The sequence below is a fragment of the Lissotriton helveticus genome, unplaced genomic scaffold (assembly GCF_964261635.1).
Source record: "Lissotriton helveticus unplaced genomic scaffold, aLisHel1.1 SCAFFOLD_513, whole genome shotgun sequence".
Classification (NCBI taxonomy): domain Eukaryota; kingdom Metazoa; phylum Chordata; class Amphibia; order Caudata; family Salamandridae; genus Lissotriton; species Lissotriton helveticus.
This window is the reverse complement of record NW_027611831.1, coordinates 120,527-138,728: the sequence shown is the minus strand read 5'-3', so window position 1 is coordinate 138,728 and position 18,202 is coordinate 120,527. Positions and strand designations below refer to the sequence as shown.

The 18,202-nt window shown below is 46.7% G+C and overlaps 1 protein-coding gene across 1 annotated transcript in view; it reads left to right on the top strand.

The window, feature by feature from the left end:
• LOC144806960 (DBH-like monooxygenase protein 2) overlaps positions 1-18,202 on the top strand; it is a 48,186-nt gene that overhangs the window by 14,915 nt on the left and 15,069 nt on the right. Inside the window, exon 2 of the mRNA XM_078673014.1 lies at positions 13,608-13,738. Within this exon, the coding sequence (XP_078529140.1) occupies positions 13,650-13,738 (89 nt within the window). The 5' untranslated portion in view covers positions 13,608-13,649. The remainder of the gene's footprint in view (positions 1-13,607; positions 13,739-18,202) is intronic.

The following is an 18,202-nucleotide window of genomic DNA, read 5'->3' as shown; positions in this document are numbered from 1 at the left end:
GCTCATTACTGTTGGGTGTAAATCAGGCAGAAATTGTCCGATTGCAACGCATTCAAAATGCAGCGGCTAGAGTTCCAGTACGTTTGCCTAAATTTAGCCCGATTTCTGCGACCATCCCAAGGCTCCACTGGCTACCTGTAGCCCAACGAATACAGTTTAAGATTCTCTGTATTTCATTTAAAATCTTAAGACTGGCAACTCCTAGGATGCTCTGCCCGCTTCTGAATTTGTATGCTCCTGTGCGCACATTACGCTCTGCTGGCCAAAATTTGATCGAAGTGCCTCGGGTCAAGCGAAGTAGAGCGGGAGGACGTTCTTTCCGCTTCTTGGCAGCTAAAGCTTGGAACGCTCTCCCCTCCTACATCAGAGAAATTCAAAGTCTGTATGCTTTCAGGAAAGCTTTAAAAACTCATCTATTTCTGTAAAAAATTTTGTTGGAGGTGTTTGTTCACTGCCTCGCTCGTGGTTTTTTTCTTTGCTCTGGATTTTAGCGCCGGGACGCCCCTTCGCTGGGGCAGCTGCGCGCTCTATAAAATGTTATAACATAACATAACATTATGAGGCAGATTTACAAGCACCCTTCACCACCAGTACTTCACTTTTTGTAACGTAGTGATGGCGCCAGGCACTCCTTCATATTTACAAGAAGAGGAAAAGCCATCCTGCGTGGTTTTTCCTTTCCTTGCAAATACGACCCCTTCATACACAGAACTTTGCGTTGATGGGGGTTCCAATAGGTGTTGCTCTGGGTATTCCCACGCAACAACCATAGAACAAGACACATCTCCAGAATTATGAGAAATCGTAAATCTGGGGATGTGGGTGAATGCTGCACCATCCTACAGTTGGTGTAGCAAGGCGCAACAAGGAGAATTGTTTTAATTTCTCCTCATTTTTTCCTCTTTCAATGCATGCTGCATTCCACAGCACACATTGACAGAGGAAAATGCCTTTACTGATCGTTTTTGTGCAGGAAGGGGTACCTTCCTGCACAAAAACAATCTCCGCATGACACAGACATCTTTGCACCATGGTGCAAGGGTGCCTGTGTCACCGCATGGCTGCAGTTTGTGCAGCAGGGCCAAGGAAAGCACAGAGTTGCAACATATTCAATTTACATATGTCACATCACTGTGCTTCGGAAGTGCCACAGTGCAGTGCAGCTAAAGAGCTTGCAGTGTCATGATGCAGTACTTCCTCATAAATATTCACCTATAAATTCACTATACACTACTAAGGCATTCTTTCAGTCAATCATGCTGTATACATATATTCAACCAAACTTTCACACATTACCTTGCAATTATAGTTCGTTCCTGAACCAGATACGGTAGTTCCTTTGTATTTTTTTTAACCATTTTGTATTTTTTTGGTGTTTCTTCAAAAAAAGAACAAAAAAAAGAACAAATAAAACATGAAACATTTGGAATTAATTGTCATTCCAAAAACAACATTCAAACACTTGCTCTCGCCAGTTCCATTAAGCATCGGGGTGTTTGTCCGGACGCGTTTCGGGTATCTCCCTTCCTCGACAGCATACAGTCCATAGAGCACCATTTGGCCCCACCTCCCAATTTAGCAAGATCGCACGCCAGTGATTGGCGGCTCAGGATGATTCTGTGCGTTGCTTTATGGGGGGCGAAGTCCTTCTTAAAATGATGCCCGCATTCCATGCTATAATTCAAGCTCAACATGAGCCCCAGAGAAAGCAATGTGTTAACATCCTTCTTTTATGCCCCACAATTGAAGCCATTTACTGCGTGACTCCGTGGCCTCCTGCTTCTGAAGTGGTGCCTCCCAGCGGCATGACAGCCGCTCTAACATTTGTGCTCATGGGGAGTGTCCAACAGATACAGATCGAGAAGCACTCGGGCATAAAAGAGCTTTTCCCCAATAGCTTTATTCAGGTCAAACACTTGCTCTCGCCAGTTCCATTAAGCATCAGGCTGTTGTCCGGACGCGTTTCGGGTATCTCCCTTCCTCGGCGGCATACAGTCCATAGAGCACCATTTGGCCCCGCCTCTCAATTTAGCGAGATCGCACGCCAGTGATTGGCTGCTTAGCATGATTCTGTGCGTTGCTTTATGGGGGGCGAAATCCGTCTTAAAATGATGCCCGCATTCCATGCTATAGTTCAAGTTCAACATGAGCCCCGGAGAAAGCAACGTGTTAACATCCTTTTATGCCCTACAATTGAAGCCATATATTGTCGCCAAGGTGGGGGAAAGAATGAATGCTACTAAATAAATATATCTGAAATCTATCACTTTAAAAAAATACTTTTGAGTGCACTGATGCATCCCTATTTACTTTGGTGAAACAGTTCTGCGTGTTGGCGAAAAACACTGCTGCGCTGGGTACACCTTGGCATTCTTTCAACATGCGGGGGGCTCACAGAATATGGTGTATATAGTTGGATGTATAGGAGATCCGGACTCCATGAAGGAAATGCCTGCAGCAGCTTGACCTGGTTACTATTGTCCTGTGATTTTCCTTGGGGTGTGAAGAAATGTGAAATGTTGGTGGTATGAGGTGGAGGGGTACCCAATTAAGTTCTATATCAGTCAATGTTTTTTAATTAGGAAAATTATTTGGTGACTAAATTAGATGCGTTCCTGTTTAGTGGTGAGTTTGTACCATGATGAGTGTTACCTCTGTTTTGATCATCAGTGAAAAACTGGTTTCCTAGATATTGGCATAGTGTTGGATTTATCCTACAGAGGCTGATATATAAACTGTCCAAATATCCAGACGATAAATCGTACTCAGAAGTAACCAACTGTAACAGGCCAGTTGGAATTTCAGCCAGGTGTCATCAAAAGACTGAAAGGGTTTTAAATGTTATGTCCTATAATGGGATTTCTGCGACTAATATTTCAAAGGTTGCACACGCCCCCTTAAAAAAGCAAACCATTGACCAGAAGTGCCATAAGGTTCTCAAGGGGGTCAGCCTCTGGATTTCCCTGCCCTGCTGCAGACCCTTATCTCCAGATTCCTGCTAGTGATGAAAGTGTAGTGAAGGGTGTTTCATGAGTAACAGGCAGCTCTGTATTTGCCATGTGTCAGAACTCTGAGGGCAAAACCCCACGTGCAAACTCTAGGCCTAGGGCCAAACCTGTAACTAAAAAACTTAAAAAACATAGCACCCCCTGCGTTCAATAAAATAAAACCGAAAGAGGTATAAGAATACACAATAGGGAATAGGTTATACTAAAAACTGTTCAGGCATTTCTACTGGGAGGACAGTGCACAGTTTGAGCGAACTGCTTTGTCTCACCAAAATATATAATTTCTGCATGACGTATTATGTTTTTCAAGCACTATAAAATCTGCATCATGTTCACTGGTTTTAACTTTTTTTTAAGCCAGATGGGCGCAGTCTTGGGAACTGGTGTCAACTCCCGCCCCCCCATTTAATAAACATTTACCCTCCCAACAGAAAAGACTTGAAGGGATGTAACAACGGTGCATTTGTATGTAAACTATTTCCATTGTAACCACTGCAGCGGGCCGTTGGCAGTTTTGTGGTGTTTTTAGCCTCCGAACAATGCCCCGCTGTTCCCCTTTCTGGTTACTGTACTTAGCCATTAAAGAAAAATGTTTGCTCATAGTCAAGAAGGCTGCAGGAGAGACTGCTGGCTGCTTTTAAAAGCTTTTGAAGTTGGCTGCAGCCAGAAGTATGTGATCCCCTAATCAGTTCATTACGAGGCACAAGCATGTGTGTCTGGTAATAGGGGCGTTTTAGGCACCTTTTTGGTTACCATGCATGCAAAAAAAGGTGTGCAGCCGTGCCCACCGACTCTGGTGAGTTGGAAGAGCATTGCGCATATTAAATATTCTGATGGTCTTCAAATATAAATCATGCTAACTGCATAATGCATGCGCAATTTCTGCAGGCACGCTTCATGAAGTTCACAGTCTAGGGGAATTTAGATACATATGTGGCTATTCGCCAGCACTTTGTGGTTTCAAAGTGAGATGTATGTGTACCTAGGTGTGTACTCACCTAGTAGAATGTGCTTGTACCACATACGCGTGTGTGAGTTGTGCATTTGACAGTTCCACATTGCTGTGCTCCTTCAATTTGTTGCTGGATAGTGTGTGTTAATGCCCAGGTATAGGACAGGAGATTGCCAGCTCTTTAATTTATGGGGCTGGGCATCATGGGCGGCCCATGGCTGCTACGAGTCTTGAGAAGTTTATTAGAGACAGGCTAATAATAACATTTTGACAAGCGCGTGCCCTGGGGTTCGCATTTAAACATGGGAGATGGGTGCATGTTTAGCAACAAAGGTAGTATAGAGTTACACCAAGAGAGGTGATATGCGTTCTAACAGCTACAGTAACTGCAGGACTGCAGATTTTGGGCAAGGTATACTGGAGAGAAGTGAATTCCATGGACAGCTGATCACGTTTTAAAAACAAGCATTGCATAGCCAATAGGTCTCGCCTTTGGGATCTTATAAGTGTTTAGCCAGAGCTATAGGCTTTGTCAATGTCTTTAAGCTATGTTTTAGAGCAGTGTGGTTGCTGTGCGGCATGTTGAAAAGTTATAATAAAAGAGTATTATAAGCATTTTGCTACTTTATATATAATCAAGAAGACATTATGTACAACTGAACGAGCCAATTAAAAAAATTAATCAACATGCAAAATGTATTTTTTTTGTCCTTGCAATTTCTTCCTGCCTGTTCTAATGCTTGTTTGTTATTGCTTTTTTTTTTTGGAGGGGGGGCGGGGGGGGGGAGTCATAAACAACAGGAGAGTGGAGGTTGAGAAATAGTACCTGAATTGCAACATGAGCAGCAAACGGACACTAGGGGAGATCCAACAGATGCCAAATTCCGAGGGCAGACTGAGGTGGTGCTGAGTGATGCTGGGGTGGCGCTGAGTGATGCTGGGGTGGTGCTGAGTGATGCTGGGGTGGTGCTGAGTGATGCTGTGGTGGTGCTGAGTGATGCTGGGGTGGCGTTGAGTGATGGTGGGGTGGCGCTGAGTGATGCTGGGGTGGTGACCCTGAGTGATGCTAGGGTGGCGCTGAGTGATGTTAGGGTGGCGCTGAGTGATGCTCTGGTGGTGATGAATCATTCTGAAGTGGTGGTGCTGCGCTCTTTAAATTAATATGGCATATACATATGGAGATGTGCGGCTGATGACATTCTGACATGAATGCCTAGTAAAGCCAAGGCAAAAGGCATGTCACCTCTCAATTCAAATGTAGCAAACGTGAACAGCTAAGTTGTGGTGTGTGCCGAACATGCTGACAAAAGTGACCTAACTCCAAAAGTGACTCGATAGCCACAGAAGGCGAGCATGCCATGAACTACTCCAGACAGTCCACCGCCCCGAAGGTGAAGCCTCAGATGCAGAGTCCCTGGTCTGTTCAGGTGATGTGGACCTACATGACCCATTAGGCACGCACAGGCCAGGCATTCAACATATGGTAAGAGTTGCACAACGTGTCTTTTTTGCGCCAATGTTCTGCCAACTCCCCATAAATGATTTTGGATAGTCAATCCTGGCCTCACATTCCCACAGCGAAAACATACTTCAATGAGTGTACAGGTACAATGAGCCTCAGCCCTAAGACCTTCAGATACAAGGTGTCCTGACCGTCTTACGTGATTCAGTCAGTGCTGAAAACGGCTCTCCCACTATTCTCGTGGGAACTGACACACAGAGTATTGATAGTGTCTGATACTGAAGGCTGTTGCACACTTTTTATCAGACTTGTGGCCTCTGGCCTTGTCCCTCCATTACATACTTTTCCAGAAGTACCACCACGTGTCAGTCCCCCATTTTGCACACTGCATTTCATGCTTTCTTACCATTACTTTGTCTCTACAGCTGAGCACTGTGTCTGAGATTGCTCTCACGCCATGTCTGACCGTTCAGTGGGCCAGGTCTGTTGCAAATCTACCATGCCCACATGCAGCTTCTCTTTGGATGTGTCCCACTGGCTGTGCTGGGTATTAGCTTTTGACTAACGTTCCTACTACACCTGTGTGCAACCTGTCTTTCTGGCAGAATATGTCTGTTTCAGTGGGCCATGGATGTCTGCCTTTCAAACACATACCTTGCTGACCTGGATCATGAGTTGTGAGTGACTCCTTTGTTGGTCCACGTGCAAGACTGCTTTGGTGAGACACGTTTATGGGATGCCTTTCAATGTGTCAGGCAGGCGGACAGCTGCATCTGTGCTTATGCACAATCGCTCCTGTGCCATGCCTACATCGAACCTCTCCCAGGTTATGATGGGATGCCCCTTGCAACCTCGTGGTGCAAAGAGCATATCTGTTCCTTCATACTGCTGGATTGGATGGCGGTCCACTTCCTGGAGATGAACTGGATCGTCTATTAGAAATAATTCCCTTCGAAGCTGCGTGTGCCTTCTTCTATTCTCGTAACTACTTTACAGCAACAGGAACTGTTAGTGACAAAATCAATCGTAGTATCCCTTTATGCACACCACCTGACAAGAAGTGGCATTCACCTCACTGACAATGGCCCGGTCTGCATTGGGTTGGACAGTGCTGTGCTCTGCGGTCTATTGTGCTTGGTACCACAGACCAGGGCAAGTGGATGCTAGCATCTGACTGTCATGGACTTTGTCGTCTGACATGAGCCTGGCTTCCATTATGCAGATGTAGCACACAAAGAAGAAATGGGGTTGTTGTTTTGCAAGTACCCAGGGCTGGAATCGGGGGTACATGGCGCCCCCCCCACTTTGGCCCGGTTTGATGCCGTGCCCCCTGCAATGCCGTTTGACCCCACAGAAATATGCATAACTTGTCCCGGTGTACCATCCAGTTACTAGTATACATTCTGCAGCACCTGCACTTTGTCTGCAGTCCATTCCCAGCATCAATGTGCATTCAGCGAGTGTGCCTGTTTTTCACACCCAGCCAGGCCTGAGGAAAGTGGCTATACAGCATCCCTCTGTTTGTACATGCTGACTGGGGTCTGCCTTGAACCTTATATTTGAATGTAGATGCCACAGAGGGGAACCTGTGCACACAGCTTCCCATCTCTACACAGGTACTTAAAAGTGGCATGCTTTTGTCACTAATATATCCCTGTATATCAATGTTGACACTATAAGACTGCCAGATGGGTTAGTCTGTCCCAGTATTTGCACAAATCATGTTAGTCACACGATTTTCCATCTTTCAAAGCGCTAAGTCGGGGTGTTGTGAGGTTAAGTGCGGTTTGTCTTACTTGGTCAGTTCCCCCACTTCATTTTTTAGGACTTGTGCCCTATAAGTACCTTAGTACATGTCTGTCACATGGGAGGAGTCCACAGAGCTTGTTCACTGCGCGGTCCAGGAGTACTGTCTGAACATTCTGTCCGTGGTCACAGAAGTCTGTCCCCCTTCATTCTGTTCTGCTCAGGTCATAGCACCCCAAATCAGCAAGTTCTCACAGCTACTAGAGGACACAGATCCCCTTTGATTGACATGGGAATGCAAGCCAGATGGCCCACACTAGGAGAGTCATTCATCCAGTGATGAGCCAATGTTGTGTAGTCTCTCCATGTATAGTCTGGGTAATGGGTTCTACTGACAAAGGCCATAGACCAGGGACATCATATTCGGCTCCTTCCTGAAAGGGGTGGGGGGTATGCTCGTGATTCAACGTCCAGAGGGGTTATTGATGCCACATATTGCCTCATGTGAAATGGATATGTCACTGTAGTTACTGGTTCAGTACTCATGCATTTTCAACCAATATAGGCACATATTTAGCATGCTTTGACACTCTAGTAAAAACTTCACATATGGAAAAGTTTCTTGACTTCAAATTGTCTGCTTGTGTACATGCACTTGGATGCCTCAGAGTGAGTAGGGGAGCAAGTGAGGCAGTATGGCAATGGTGTCCTGTGCATAGTGGTGCTTCTGGATGCTCAGTCCTTGCATGCATGTGTTTTCAGCTCCAGCGCATAGTCCAGTGTGTGTACGAAATCTCATGGAAATTTGTCTGAGTCTGTGAGACGACAGCAAGGCACATTGACACAGTTATGGCCTCTTATTGTTACATCACACTCATCGGGAGTTGATGATGAGCTTTAGATGCTGGTCAAGGCCTTCTTCCTCACCACTGTCATTGTCACTGGCCATGTGTGGGTAGGGTGCGGGAGTGATGGTGCTCTCCCACCAGATGTAGCTGTCATGTGCCAACCCCGTGTACTCTGCACACACATGTGAGATTATCTGCTACGCCTGTCATACCACTGGCACATTGATGGAGTGGTAGTGTTTGCAGATCCTAGAGACGGGTGCACTTCCCTGTGGTGGTACGAGGCCACTGTGTGTGCCATCAATGGTTGCGATCAACATTTGGGATGCCTCCCAGGCAGGGCTGACTACAGGAATCTTTATTTGTGTGCTTCAATGATGCATTCGGGTGGGCCACTGCAAGCCTGAGTTGTCACTTCTTTCTCCTGCCAGGCCTGTTTCAGGGCCCCACTTTGTCTCTCCTCAGTTTCACATGGGCTAGGGAGACACATTATTTCTTTCCAGATTTTCTTGATAGATGTTGTCACTATGAAGAAGTGTGTTTTTCCTTGAAAGGACCTACTAATGGGATGCACAGGTTTCTTAAGGTGGGAGTATCAGGCAAGTGATACTTGCCATGCTCTCATTATGCTCTCCTCCTCAGATTACCTCTCTGCCACCCTTGTCCATTGCCCCTCATCTCTCAATGTCTGATCGCTCATGTGCTTCTCATTTTTTGTATTGCAAAAACAACAAGTGATGGACTGAATGTGGATCAATGTCACACACTCCCCCAGTCAAAAGATCTGGGCCCAAATCCATCGTTTTTTTGCACTCCACACCACCCTGGGTTAGACAATGGCGATATGCAAATCAGCTCTGACCCTGTTGCCCCATGGGAACAGTCCAGTCCGAACTACAAAAGCCATGTCCTTCCCAGAACGGAATCAAGCATCCGAGGACCGGACCGGTTTCGAGGTAACACCTCTCTTCAGCCCGGCTAGCTTGACTCCAAGTGGTGTGGAGTGCCTGGGACCCACGTCTGGGCATCCCCAGCGCACTTAGGGCGGCAATTGCAAAAACAACAAGTGATGGACTGAATGTGGATCAATGTCACACACTCCCCCAGTCAAAAGATCTGGGCCCAAATCCATCGTTTTTTTGCACTCCACACCACCCTGGGTTAGACAATGGCGATATGCAAATCAGCTCTGACCCTGTTGCCCCATGGGAACAGTCCAGTCCGAACTACAAAAGCCATGTCCTTCCCAGAACGGAATCAAGCATCCGAGGACCGGACCGGTTTCGAGGTAACACCTCTCTTCAGCCCGGCTAGCTTGACTCCAAGTGGTGTGGAGTGCCTGGGACCCACGTCTGGGCATCCCCAGCGCACTTAGGGCGGCAATTGCAAAAACAACAAGTGATGGACTGAATGTGGATCAATGTCACACACTCCCCCAGTCAAAAGATCTGGGCCCAAATCCATCGTTTTTTTGCACTCCACACCACCCTGGGTTAGACAATGGCGATATGCAAATCAGCTCTGACCCTGTTGCCCCATGGGAACAGTCCAGTCCGAACTACAAAAGCCATGTCCTTCCCAGAACGGAATCAAGCATCCGAGGACCGGACCGGTTTCGAGGTAACACCTCTCTTCAGCCCGGCTAGCTTGACTCCAAGTGGTGTGGAGTGCCTGGGACCCACGTCTGGGCATCCCCAGCGCACTTAGGGCGGCAATTGCAAAAACAACAAGTGATGGACTGAATGTGGATCAATGTCACACACTCCCCCAGTCAAAAGATCTGGGCCCAAATCCATCGTTTTTTTGCACTCCACACCACCCTGGGTTAGACAATGGCGATATGCAAATCAGCTCTGACCCTGTTGCCCCATGGGAACAGTCCAGTCCGAACTACAAAAGCCATGTCCTTCCCAGAACGGAATCAAGCATCCGAGGACCGGACCGGTTTCGAGGTAACACCTCTCTTCAGCCCGGCTAGCTTGACTCCAAGTGGTGTGGAGTGCCTGGGACCCACGTCTGGGCATCCCCAGCGCACTTAGGGCGGCAATTGCAAAAACAACAAGTGATGGACTGAATGTGGATCAATGTCACACACTCCCCCAGTCAAAAGATCTGGGCCCAAATCCATCGTTTTTTTGCACTCCACACCACCCTGGGTTAGACAATGGCGATATGCAAATCAGCTCTGACCCTGTTGCCCCATGGGAACAGTCCAGTCCGAACTACAAAAGCCATGTCCTTCCCAGAACGGAATCAAGCATCCGAGGACCGGACCGGTTTCGAGGTAACACCTCTCTTCAGCCCGGCTAGCTTGACTCCAAGTGGTGTGGAGTGCCTGGGACCCACGTCTGGGCATCCCCAGCGCACTTAGGGCGGCAATTGCAAAAACAACAAGTGATGGACTGAATGTGGATCAATGTCACACACTCCCCCAGTCAAAAGATCTGGGCCCAAATCCATCGTTTTTTTGCACTCCACACCACCCTGGGTTAGACAATGGCGATATGCAAATCAGCTCTGACCCTGTTGCCCCATGGGAACAGTCCAGTCCGAACTACAAAAGCCATGTCCTTCCCAGAACGGAATCAAGCATCCGAGGACCGGACCGGTTTCGAGGTAACACCTCTCTTCAGCCCGGCTAGCTTGACTCCAAGTGGTGTGGAGTGCCTGGGACCCACGTCTGGGCATCCCCAGCGCACTTAGGGCGGCAATTGCAAAAACAACAAGTGATGGACTGAATGTGGATCAATGTCACACACTCCCCCAGTCAAAAGATCTGGGCCCAAATCCATCGTTTTTTTGCACTCCACACCACCCTGGGTTAGACAATGGCGATATGCAAATCAGCTCTGACCCTGTTGCCCCATGGGAACAGTCCAGTCCGAACTACAAAAGCCATGTCCTTCCCAGAACGGAATCAAGCATCCGAGGACCGGACCGGTTTCGAGGTAACACCTCTCTTCAGCCCGGCTAGCTTGACTCCAAGTGGTGTGGAGTGCCTGGGACCCACGTCTGGGCATCCCCAGCGCACTTAGGGCGGCAATTGCAAAAACAACAAGTGATGGACTGAATGTGGATCAATGTCACACACTCCCCCAGTCAAAAGATCTGGGCCCAAATCCATCGTTTTTTTGCACTCCACACCACCCTGGGTTAGACAATGGCGATATGCAAATCAGCTCTGACCCTGTTGCCCCATGGGAACAGTCCAGTCCGAACTACAAAAGCCATGTCCTTCCCAGAACGGAATCAAGCATCCGAGGACCGGACCGGTTTCGAGGTAACACCTCTCTTCAGCCCGGCTAGCTTGACTCCAAGTGGTCTCATTTTTTGTATGGCGCAACTGATATGAGTGTGGGGTGTGACAGTGCTTTACATCACATACACATTGTACAGTGACAATCAGTCATGCAGGTGTGTAAGTTTATCAGTCAACAGGGAATGTCACGTGAGCCAATGAGGATTGCAAGGTGTGGTAATCACACGTCATCAATACTGGTGGGCAGGATTTTTGAGGGCGTTTGGTCTGGAGAAGCTCTGACTCAGGATGTGTAAGGGGACATTTACAGGCAGTGGCAGCTAGGCACACTGCACGCCACACCAGTATGTGTGTGGGGTGTGCTATGGATTACATGTATGTCTGATTGGCAGACACTGGACACCTCTGTTTGTCTGCCTACGCCACTGACCCTTCCCAATTTGACCTCTGCCCAAGAGACGCCAGTCAGATGTCAAGGGATGTTCAAGCATGGTTCACAGGTTGGATGGTTCATTACACAACATTGGTACAGTGTGGGAGACCTTTGTCCTTCCCTCATTTAAGTCCATGCTGGCCACCAGGCATGGCTATGTATGTAATTTCACTCTGCTTTCCTTGAACATTCCCTGTGTGTGAAGACTTGGCTCACGGGTCACACATTCTCAACCCATCACTGTGTAGTGACCAGCTGGTCACTGTTCTAGTTGTTATGATGTGCCAGCCACTCCCAGAGGGCTGATTTACACCCCACCCACAGCCACCAAGCACAGGCGTCACTGGTGCCCTGGGTCAGTTCTCTTATGCATGTGTGGTTACTCTATATGCATCGGAACCTCATGGCCCACAACATTGACAATGGGGTGCACCAGTCACTTTAGGCACATGAGTTGTGATGTGTGATGTAATTATCAGGGCGCCAGTGCAGATGCAGTATATGTTCGCATGCATGGTAGCTGGCATTCGCAGCGAGAACACACAGTGTCCACACCTGAACATTGCAGGGTTGCGGTCGCAGCTTCCGGGCCACCAGGATTTGGCACACACAATGCGGATGAGCCATTAGTCAATGGGTGCCTTTGGCGTACATGTTTAAATGTTGTGGTGTGCGCGCTCTGCAACTGTGGGGCTTGTCATTAGCTCCAATTGCCTTCTGGAGCACCGAGGGACACTCATGGGGATTGGGTGGGCCTCACACGTTGCATTTTTGCAGGCTGCCACATTCATTGCGGTGCCACCAAGCTTGCTGGGAGATGTAGTTGTTTAGGGGTTGCATGCATGGACATTTCTGGTACGTACCTCTGCTGTTGAGTGCAGTGGCAACTTGCCTGCAGGAGGTGCTGCCAGAAGTGCAGTGGGAAGGCCTGTGGCACAGGATCCACAGCGGGTCCGGGAATTTGGTTGGGTACAGTATTGGCTCTTCCTCTCCGATGTTGTATTTCCGTCATCCACAAAGTGGTGGTTTTGACGCGGTGGTGGGAAGGGCTGTCTGCAACAAAGTGATTTGCTTGGTGGACGAAACATGTTTTGCAAGTTGTACCTGCCCTATGTCTCAGTCTGCCACCCTTGCATGCACAAAAAACATTCGGAGCCTGGCAGATTGCGCAGATGGAAAATTGCCTCTATGCGTCAATTGTGATTTGTTGGTCGGAATGACCGCACCTGGGGAAGAGGACATGACGGATTTCCGCCACCACCACCAGCGTGGATGGCCTTCCTTCCATCATCGTAATGGCCCCCTATGTCTCTTGTTCCCTGAAGAAGTTTACTGACCTAAAACATTGGCTGTAACTGTTTGGTTGTTTTAATAGAAATATAAAAGATGAATTAATTAAGAATTGATGAGACGAGACACAGATCTAACATGACCTTGTATATTAAGGACTATTGAGGCCCCCCTCATCCTAAATATTTTTGTTTATCTGCACTTGTGGCAGCAGCGGATGCTAATTGGTGAGAGCACCTGCATGAAGAAACTGGGAGTGTCTTTGGGGAGCTATTGTAAGGGCCATGCCTGCTTTGCAAATAATTTAGACTGTTTTAAAGCTTTCAAAGTTTCTTTGTCAATTTATTTCCACTTCACTGTGCAACCTGTGAAAATAGGGTGAGAAAGGACTGTTATCCCATCAGTGAGATCCAAAAATGAGGCAATGCAAAACACATTATGGGACAGGCACATTACAAGCAGCACTGATATCTGTGGCCACTGCCTGCTACATTCTAGACAGTATTTTACCCTATTGTGAAACAGGTAGCAGTCATATCACCAACATGGCAATACATTGGATTAGTTGCCCCTGCCTTATTAGTTGTGTCTGATTGTGTCTCCCTCCAGGGTGGTATTGGCATCAATGAAGAGAGGTGCCTTGCTTTCCTTATGTACTACCCTAAGAATGACATCACTGTGTGTCTGAGCATCCCAGTTTACAACCCTGTCTCATCATCCCTTGGCTTTGACATTACCAGGTATGTTTATGCTCTTATCTTGTATCTGATGTAAGTAATTAAAGGAATTACTGTTAATTCTCATTTTGCAAAGTTCACATCTTTCAGTCAAGCTCTTTGCTCTGTGAGGTGTATCACCATCTCAGAGACAGGTTATGCAGTAGCCCCAACTCAACAAAGGGAATTCCCCCCTTTGAATTCTAGGAAAAAGCATACTTACTATTGCTTTCTTTTTTAACTTCATCCTCCAGTCTGGCATTAAGAAGGACGTCTCATCCTCCTCTTGCTAACATCAAGAATTGATAGCACACCCCCCAAGAGAACAAGAAAGGAGGAAAGTAGGGTCCTAAAACTGAAATTGGAGTAATGAGTGTTATCCGAAAGCAATGCATTTGATATCATATGAACTTTCTTGCTTGTCTTGCCTTCCCTTTAGGAGGTTATTCCAAGAGGATTTTGTGCTTGACCATCCATCTAGCAAAAGTGGCATTCCTAAGTACTGAATGTTGTCCCACACTCAACTGATCTGACCAACACAAAATACATTCAACCAGAAATTGGGGTGTAACATGCAAAGACTATATGGTACACTTGAAGTCAGAAATAGGTCAATGGTGCTGAACTTTCCTGGAGCTCAAATGAGCTCCCTTCTAGGGTGGTCAAAGCAATCTATGTTTGGAACTTCTCATTCTGGACAAAAATGTGCATCAGTACTCAAGCTCACCTGGATTTTACGTTATTCAGGCAATGGGACTCATCACACCATCTGGAGCCAAAGCTAGACAAGCTAATTACCAACAAGAATACACAAAAAGTGGCTGCTCATCCATGTATGAATTAGGACCCTAAATTCTCTATCAGTTTAGAGAAACACCCGTGGGGCAAGTTTTGCAAAAAACAAGGGCGGTCTTCAGCCTCTGTAAATAGAATGGCTACAAACCAGCAGCAGGCTGGCATATCATAGGAAAAGAAATTAAAAACCCCAAACTAATTCAGAAAACTAGGCCCAACGATGCACTGCCAGCACCACTTCAAAGATTGCTGTAATTAAATGATGTGCTTTTTCTATTACAAATCCGACAGCTATACCTCTGCAGTCCATTTTGATTCATAAAATAGTCCAAACTGATCAGTTTCTATTCAGGTATCCAAGTGGCCTCCTCAGTTCAGGATCTCTACAGTGTGTGCCACATAAACAGGTCATCTTTCAGTCTTCTGGTCTCTCACTTTCTCAGTTTCAACACCCCTGCTGTGTCATCTGCCTTCAAAGTTCCTTTTAGATTGAATCCAGATTCTGCCCTAGAGCGCTTCAAGGAGAGCTGTGTAATAGCCCCATTTGTTGGGCTTGCAATCTCCAGACTGTCAGTTCAACTGACAATACTGTAAAGTCAGAGGAGACCTTGCTTATTGCCAAATGCAGTCTTGGAAGTCTGTGCAACAGAATATGCAGCCCTTTCATGCCTCTAAGGGTGGTGACAGAGGCCATAGCCATCAGCAGGGACACCAATCTCCTTCTTGCTCAACACCTGCCATGACTGCAGCATATGCTTTTTCTACTTAACTGGCTTGGGATTACCTCAGACCAGTGAGTTTCACAGGTTATTCAACATGGTTATACCCTTGTGTTCATATCTTACTCGCCCCTCTTCTTCTAAATTCAAAATAACATACTTCCTTTTCTCTCTTAAGAAGTTCACTGTTGGACAAGGCGACCCATAGAGTTTTTCCAGAGGTAGAGAAGGGCACAGGATATCACTCCCACTTCTTCCGAATGCCTGAGAAGGCTTGCAGGTTCTACTGATTCTAGAGCTTTGGTTCTTGAATGCCTTCCTTTGAACTAGCAAGTTAAAGATTTTGGCGCTGATGGCCAAAGTCCTCTATGCCCTGCATTAAGGGGACTGGAAGAGGCATCTTTTCATGCACATTGCAGTCTCACAGACGTTTCCTTCAGTTTGTACTTGAGTTAAATTACTTTCAGATTGTGTGCTAATCAATTGGTCCTGAAGAATTTTCTCCCATTGATCCAAGATAAACAGTAGCAATTCCTGGCTGACAGCAAAACCGCCACTGGTACTGCAACAAAAAGGATGGTAATGGGTTGACGGGACTGTGCCAGGAAGCACCCAGTCTCTGGCAGTGGGTCAACTGCCAAGCGATATCTCTGACTGCTAATCATTTGGTGGGTTCTTAAAATGTCAGGGTGCATGAGCTAAGCAGGCACCATCTGGTGGGGCAAACAGGACATTTGCACCAGAAAGGGTTGTAAAACATCTCTTTGGTGAGTGGCTCATGCCTTGAATAGATTATTATTCTACTGCAGAGAACACACATGGAGCGATTACGATGTTGTTCGGAAAGCCTCTTACCACTAATCTGAAGCTTTCTGCCTGCAGTCGGAGGCTTTCTGACCTACACGGTCAGTTTGTGGTCCGACTGTCCGATTACGATGTCGGCAGTCAGAATGTAAACCAGTCGGCCATTCCGACGTGGTTCTGAACGTCTCTCGGAGTCTTCCAGCCAGTCTGAACTGCACCATAATCGCCAATGGATGGCGTTTCTGCTGTTGTGATTAGAATGTCGGTTTCCCACAGCCGGTCCATGTCGGCCTTTCAGACATGGAAAGGCTGTCAGAGAGTGACTTTGGGGGCCTCTAGCAGGGCCCACTTCACCCTGCAGACTATGGTTGGCGGTCGAGGGGTTATCTAGGGTATCCCCCTGTAAACCCATGCACTGTGTGGTAGGCGCAATGGGGTGCCTGCCACAGGAAGCAGGGTTTCACACGCCCCTTTTCTCAATAGGAGCCTGGATTAAGGCTGGTTTCTGGCTGTGCCACTATCTCCCATAGAGAACAGGGGTATCCAACTGAACAGTGTTAAGTCGCATGGTAAACAGGCAGTCAGAACCGCCAACCTAAGACGGTATCAGTCGTAGGCAACTCCAACTGACATGGCAATGAGTCCCACAGTGTCATGCTTCCTGCACACTAGTGTTAGAACGTCAAGGCTCCCTGGGATAAACATTTAATCTGCTTGCTTTTCCACTGCTGCTGCTTCTTTCCCGATATCTGAAGGTGAGGATGGACTGAGCTCACATCATTCTTGCTGCCCTGTTTTAAGCCAGGAGAGTGGTGCTCCAACCTACTGAACCTGAGAGTTTCACCTCCGCTCTAGTGTATTATAGTTCCTATATTCCCAATAGGCTCTGCGCATTGGAATAATATATCCTGTAGATTTGACATAGGACTTATGTTGACTAGGTGTCTATTTAATGTATTAGACTTAATTTTGAGTGCCAGCTAGCTCAGAGGTCACTAGAAACTTTCTTGAATAACAAGAAGGGATTCGATTCTGACAACCGCATAAAGATGACAACTTTGTTTCCCCAAGAATAAAACTGATCTTCAAAGTCGTGGAAACAATAGATAGATAGTTTATAGTTTACTCAGTCAATCGTGCATGCTTCGTTTCATCAGAGGTGCAGAGAAATAGAGAGACGGGCGTTTTCAATAAAAGGGTTTATTGAACAGTCTTCCTTCTCATGCAAGTAAAGTGAACTGCTACAATCGTAATACTGGTTTCAAAGTATAATGCGTACAGTAAGAAGAGTATTATGAAATAATACTGTAAAAGCATTGTATGGTTTCTAAACCATAGATAAATACATACATAGACAACAAAGGCTAAAAAGTACTCAACTGGTGCTTCTAAAATACGCCTACCCCAATATACCTAACCTAAGTCTAGTACGAGGGAAGAAATAAGTGAGGTGGAGCATAGGGTTAGTTTTTCTTTGCCAAGAATCTAACCAAGATTTCTGTTAGGGTCTAATCAGCTCCATAGAATGAGGGAGGTCTGGTATCTCTGTCTCGGACTTGATTTCCCAACACCCCACCAGGGGAGCTTGGAAATACTGGATTCTCACCGGGAGAAATGTAGCCTCTCTGTTAGTGCGTCAGCTGGAGGGTCGGCTTCCTTTGGCGCTTGCTTTAGCGAGCTGCATCTGGCAAGTAGATAGTCGAGCTGCTCCAAACCACTGTGTGTTTGCTAGGGCAAGTGTATGCATATTTATAACTAGAAGGGTCCTAGTTTGACGTAAAATCGAACATAATAACGTCACCAAAGAACCCCAAGGGAATGGTAGTTCTTTAAAAACTCCATGAATTCTTGGACAAATTAATTTTCACGCAAGGGGATGTCCCTGACTACTGAAGCCGAGTTTTCCAAGAAATATTTGTGGCTTTTTGGAAAAAGTGGAAGTAGCCATGCCTGTATGTAGACTGCATGGGTTATGTCTAAATATGGTTATGATTTCTATGCCTATATAAGGGCAATGTGAATTGTACCTATATAAGGGTATGAATCAGTAAATTTCGCTTGAATCCTAAAATGCTACACAACACTAGCTACCTCCTTAGGAGGGTATCCTGTCTCAGCAGTAAATCAGTGATCTACACTCAGACCTTCACAACCTACATTCCCTTGAAAG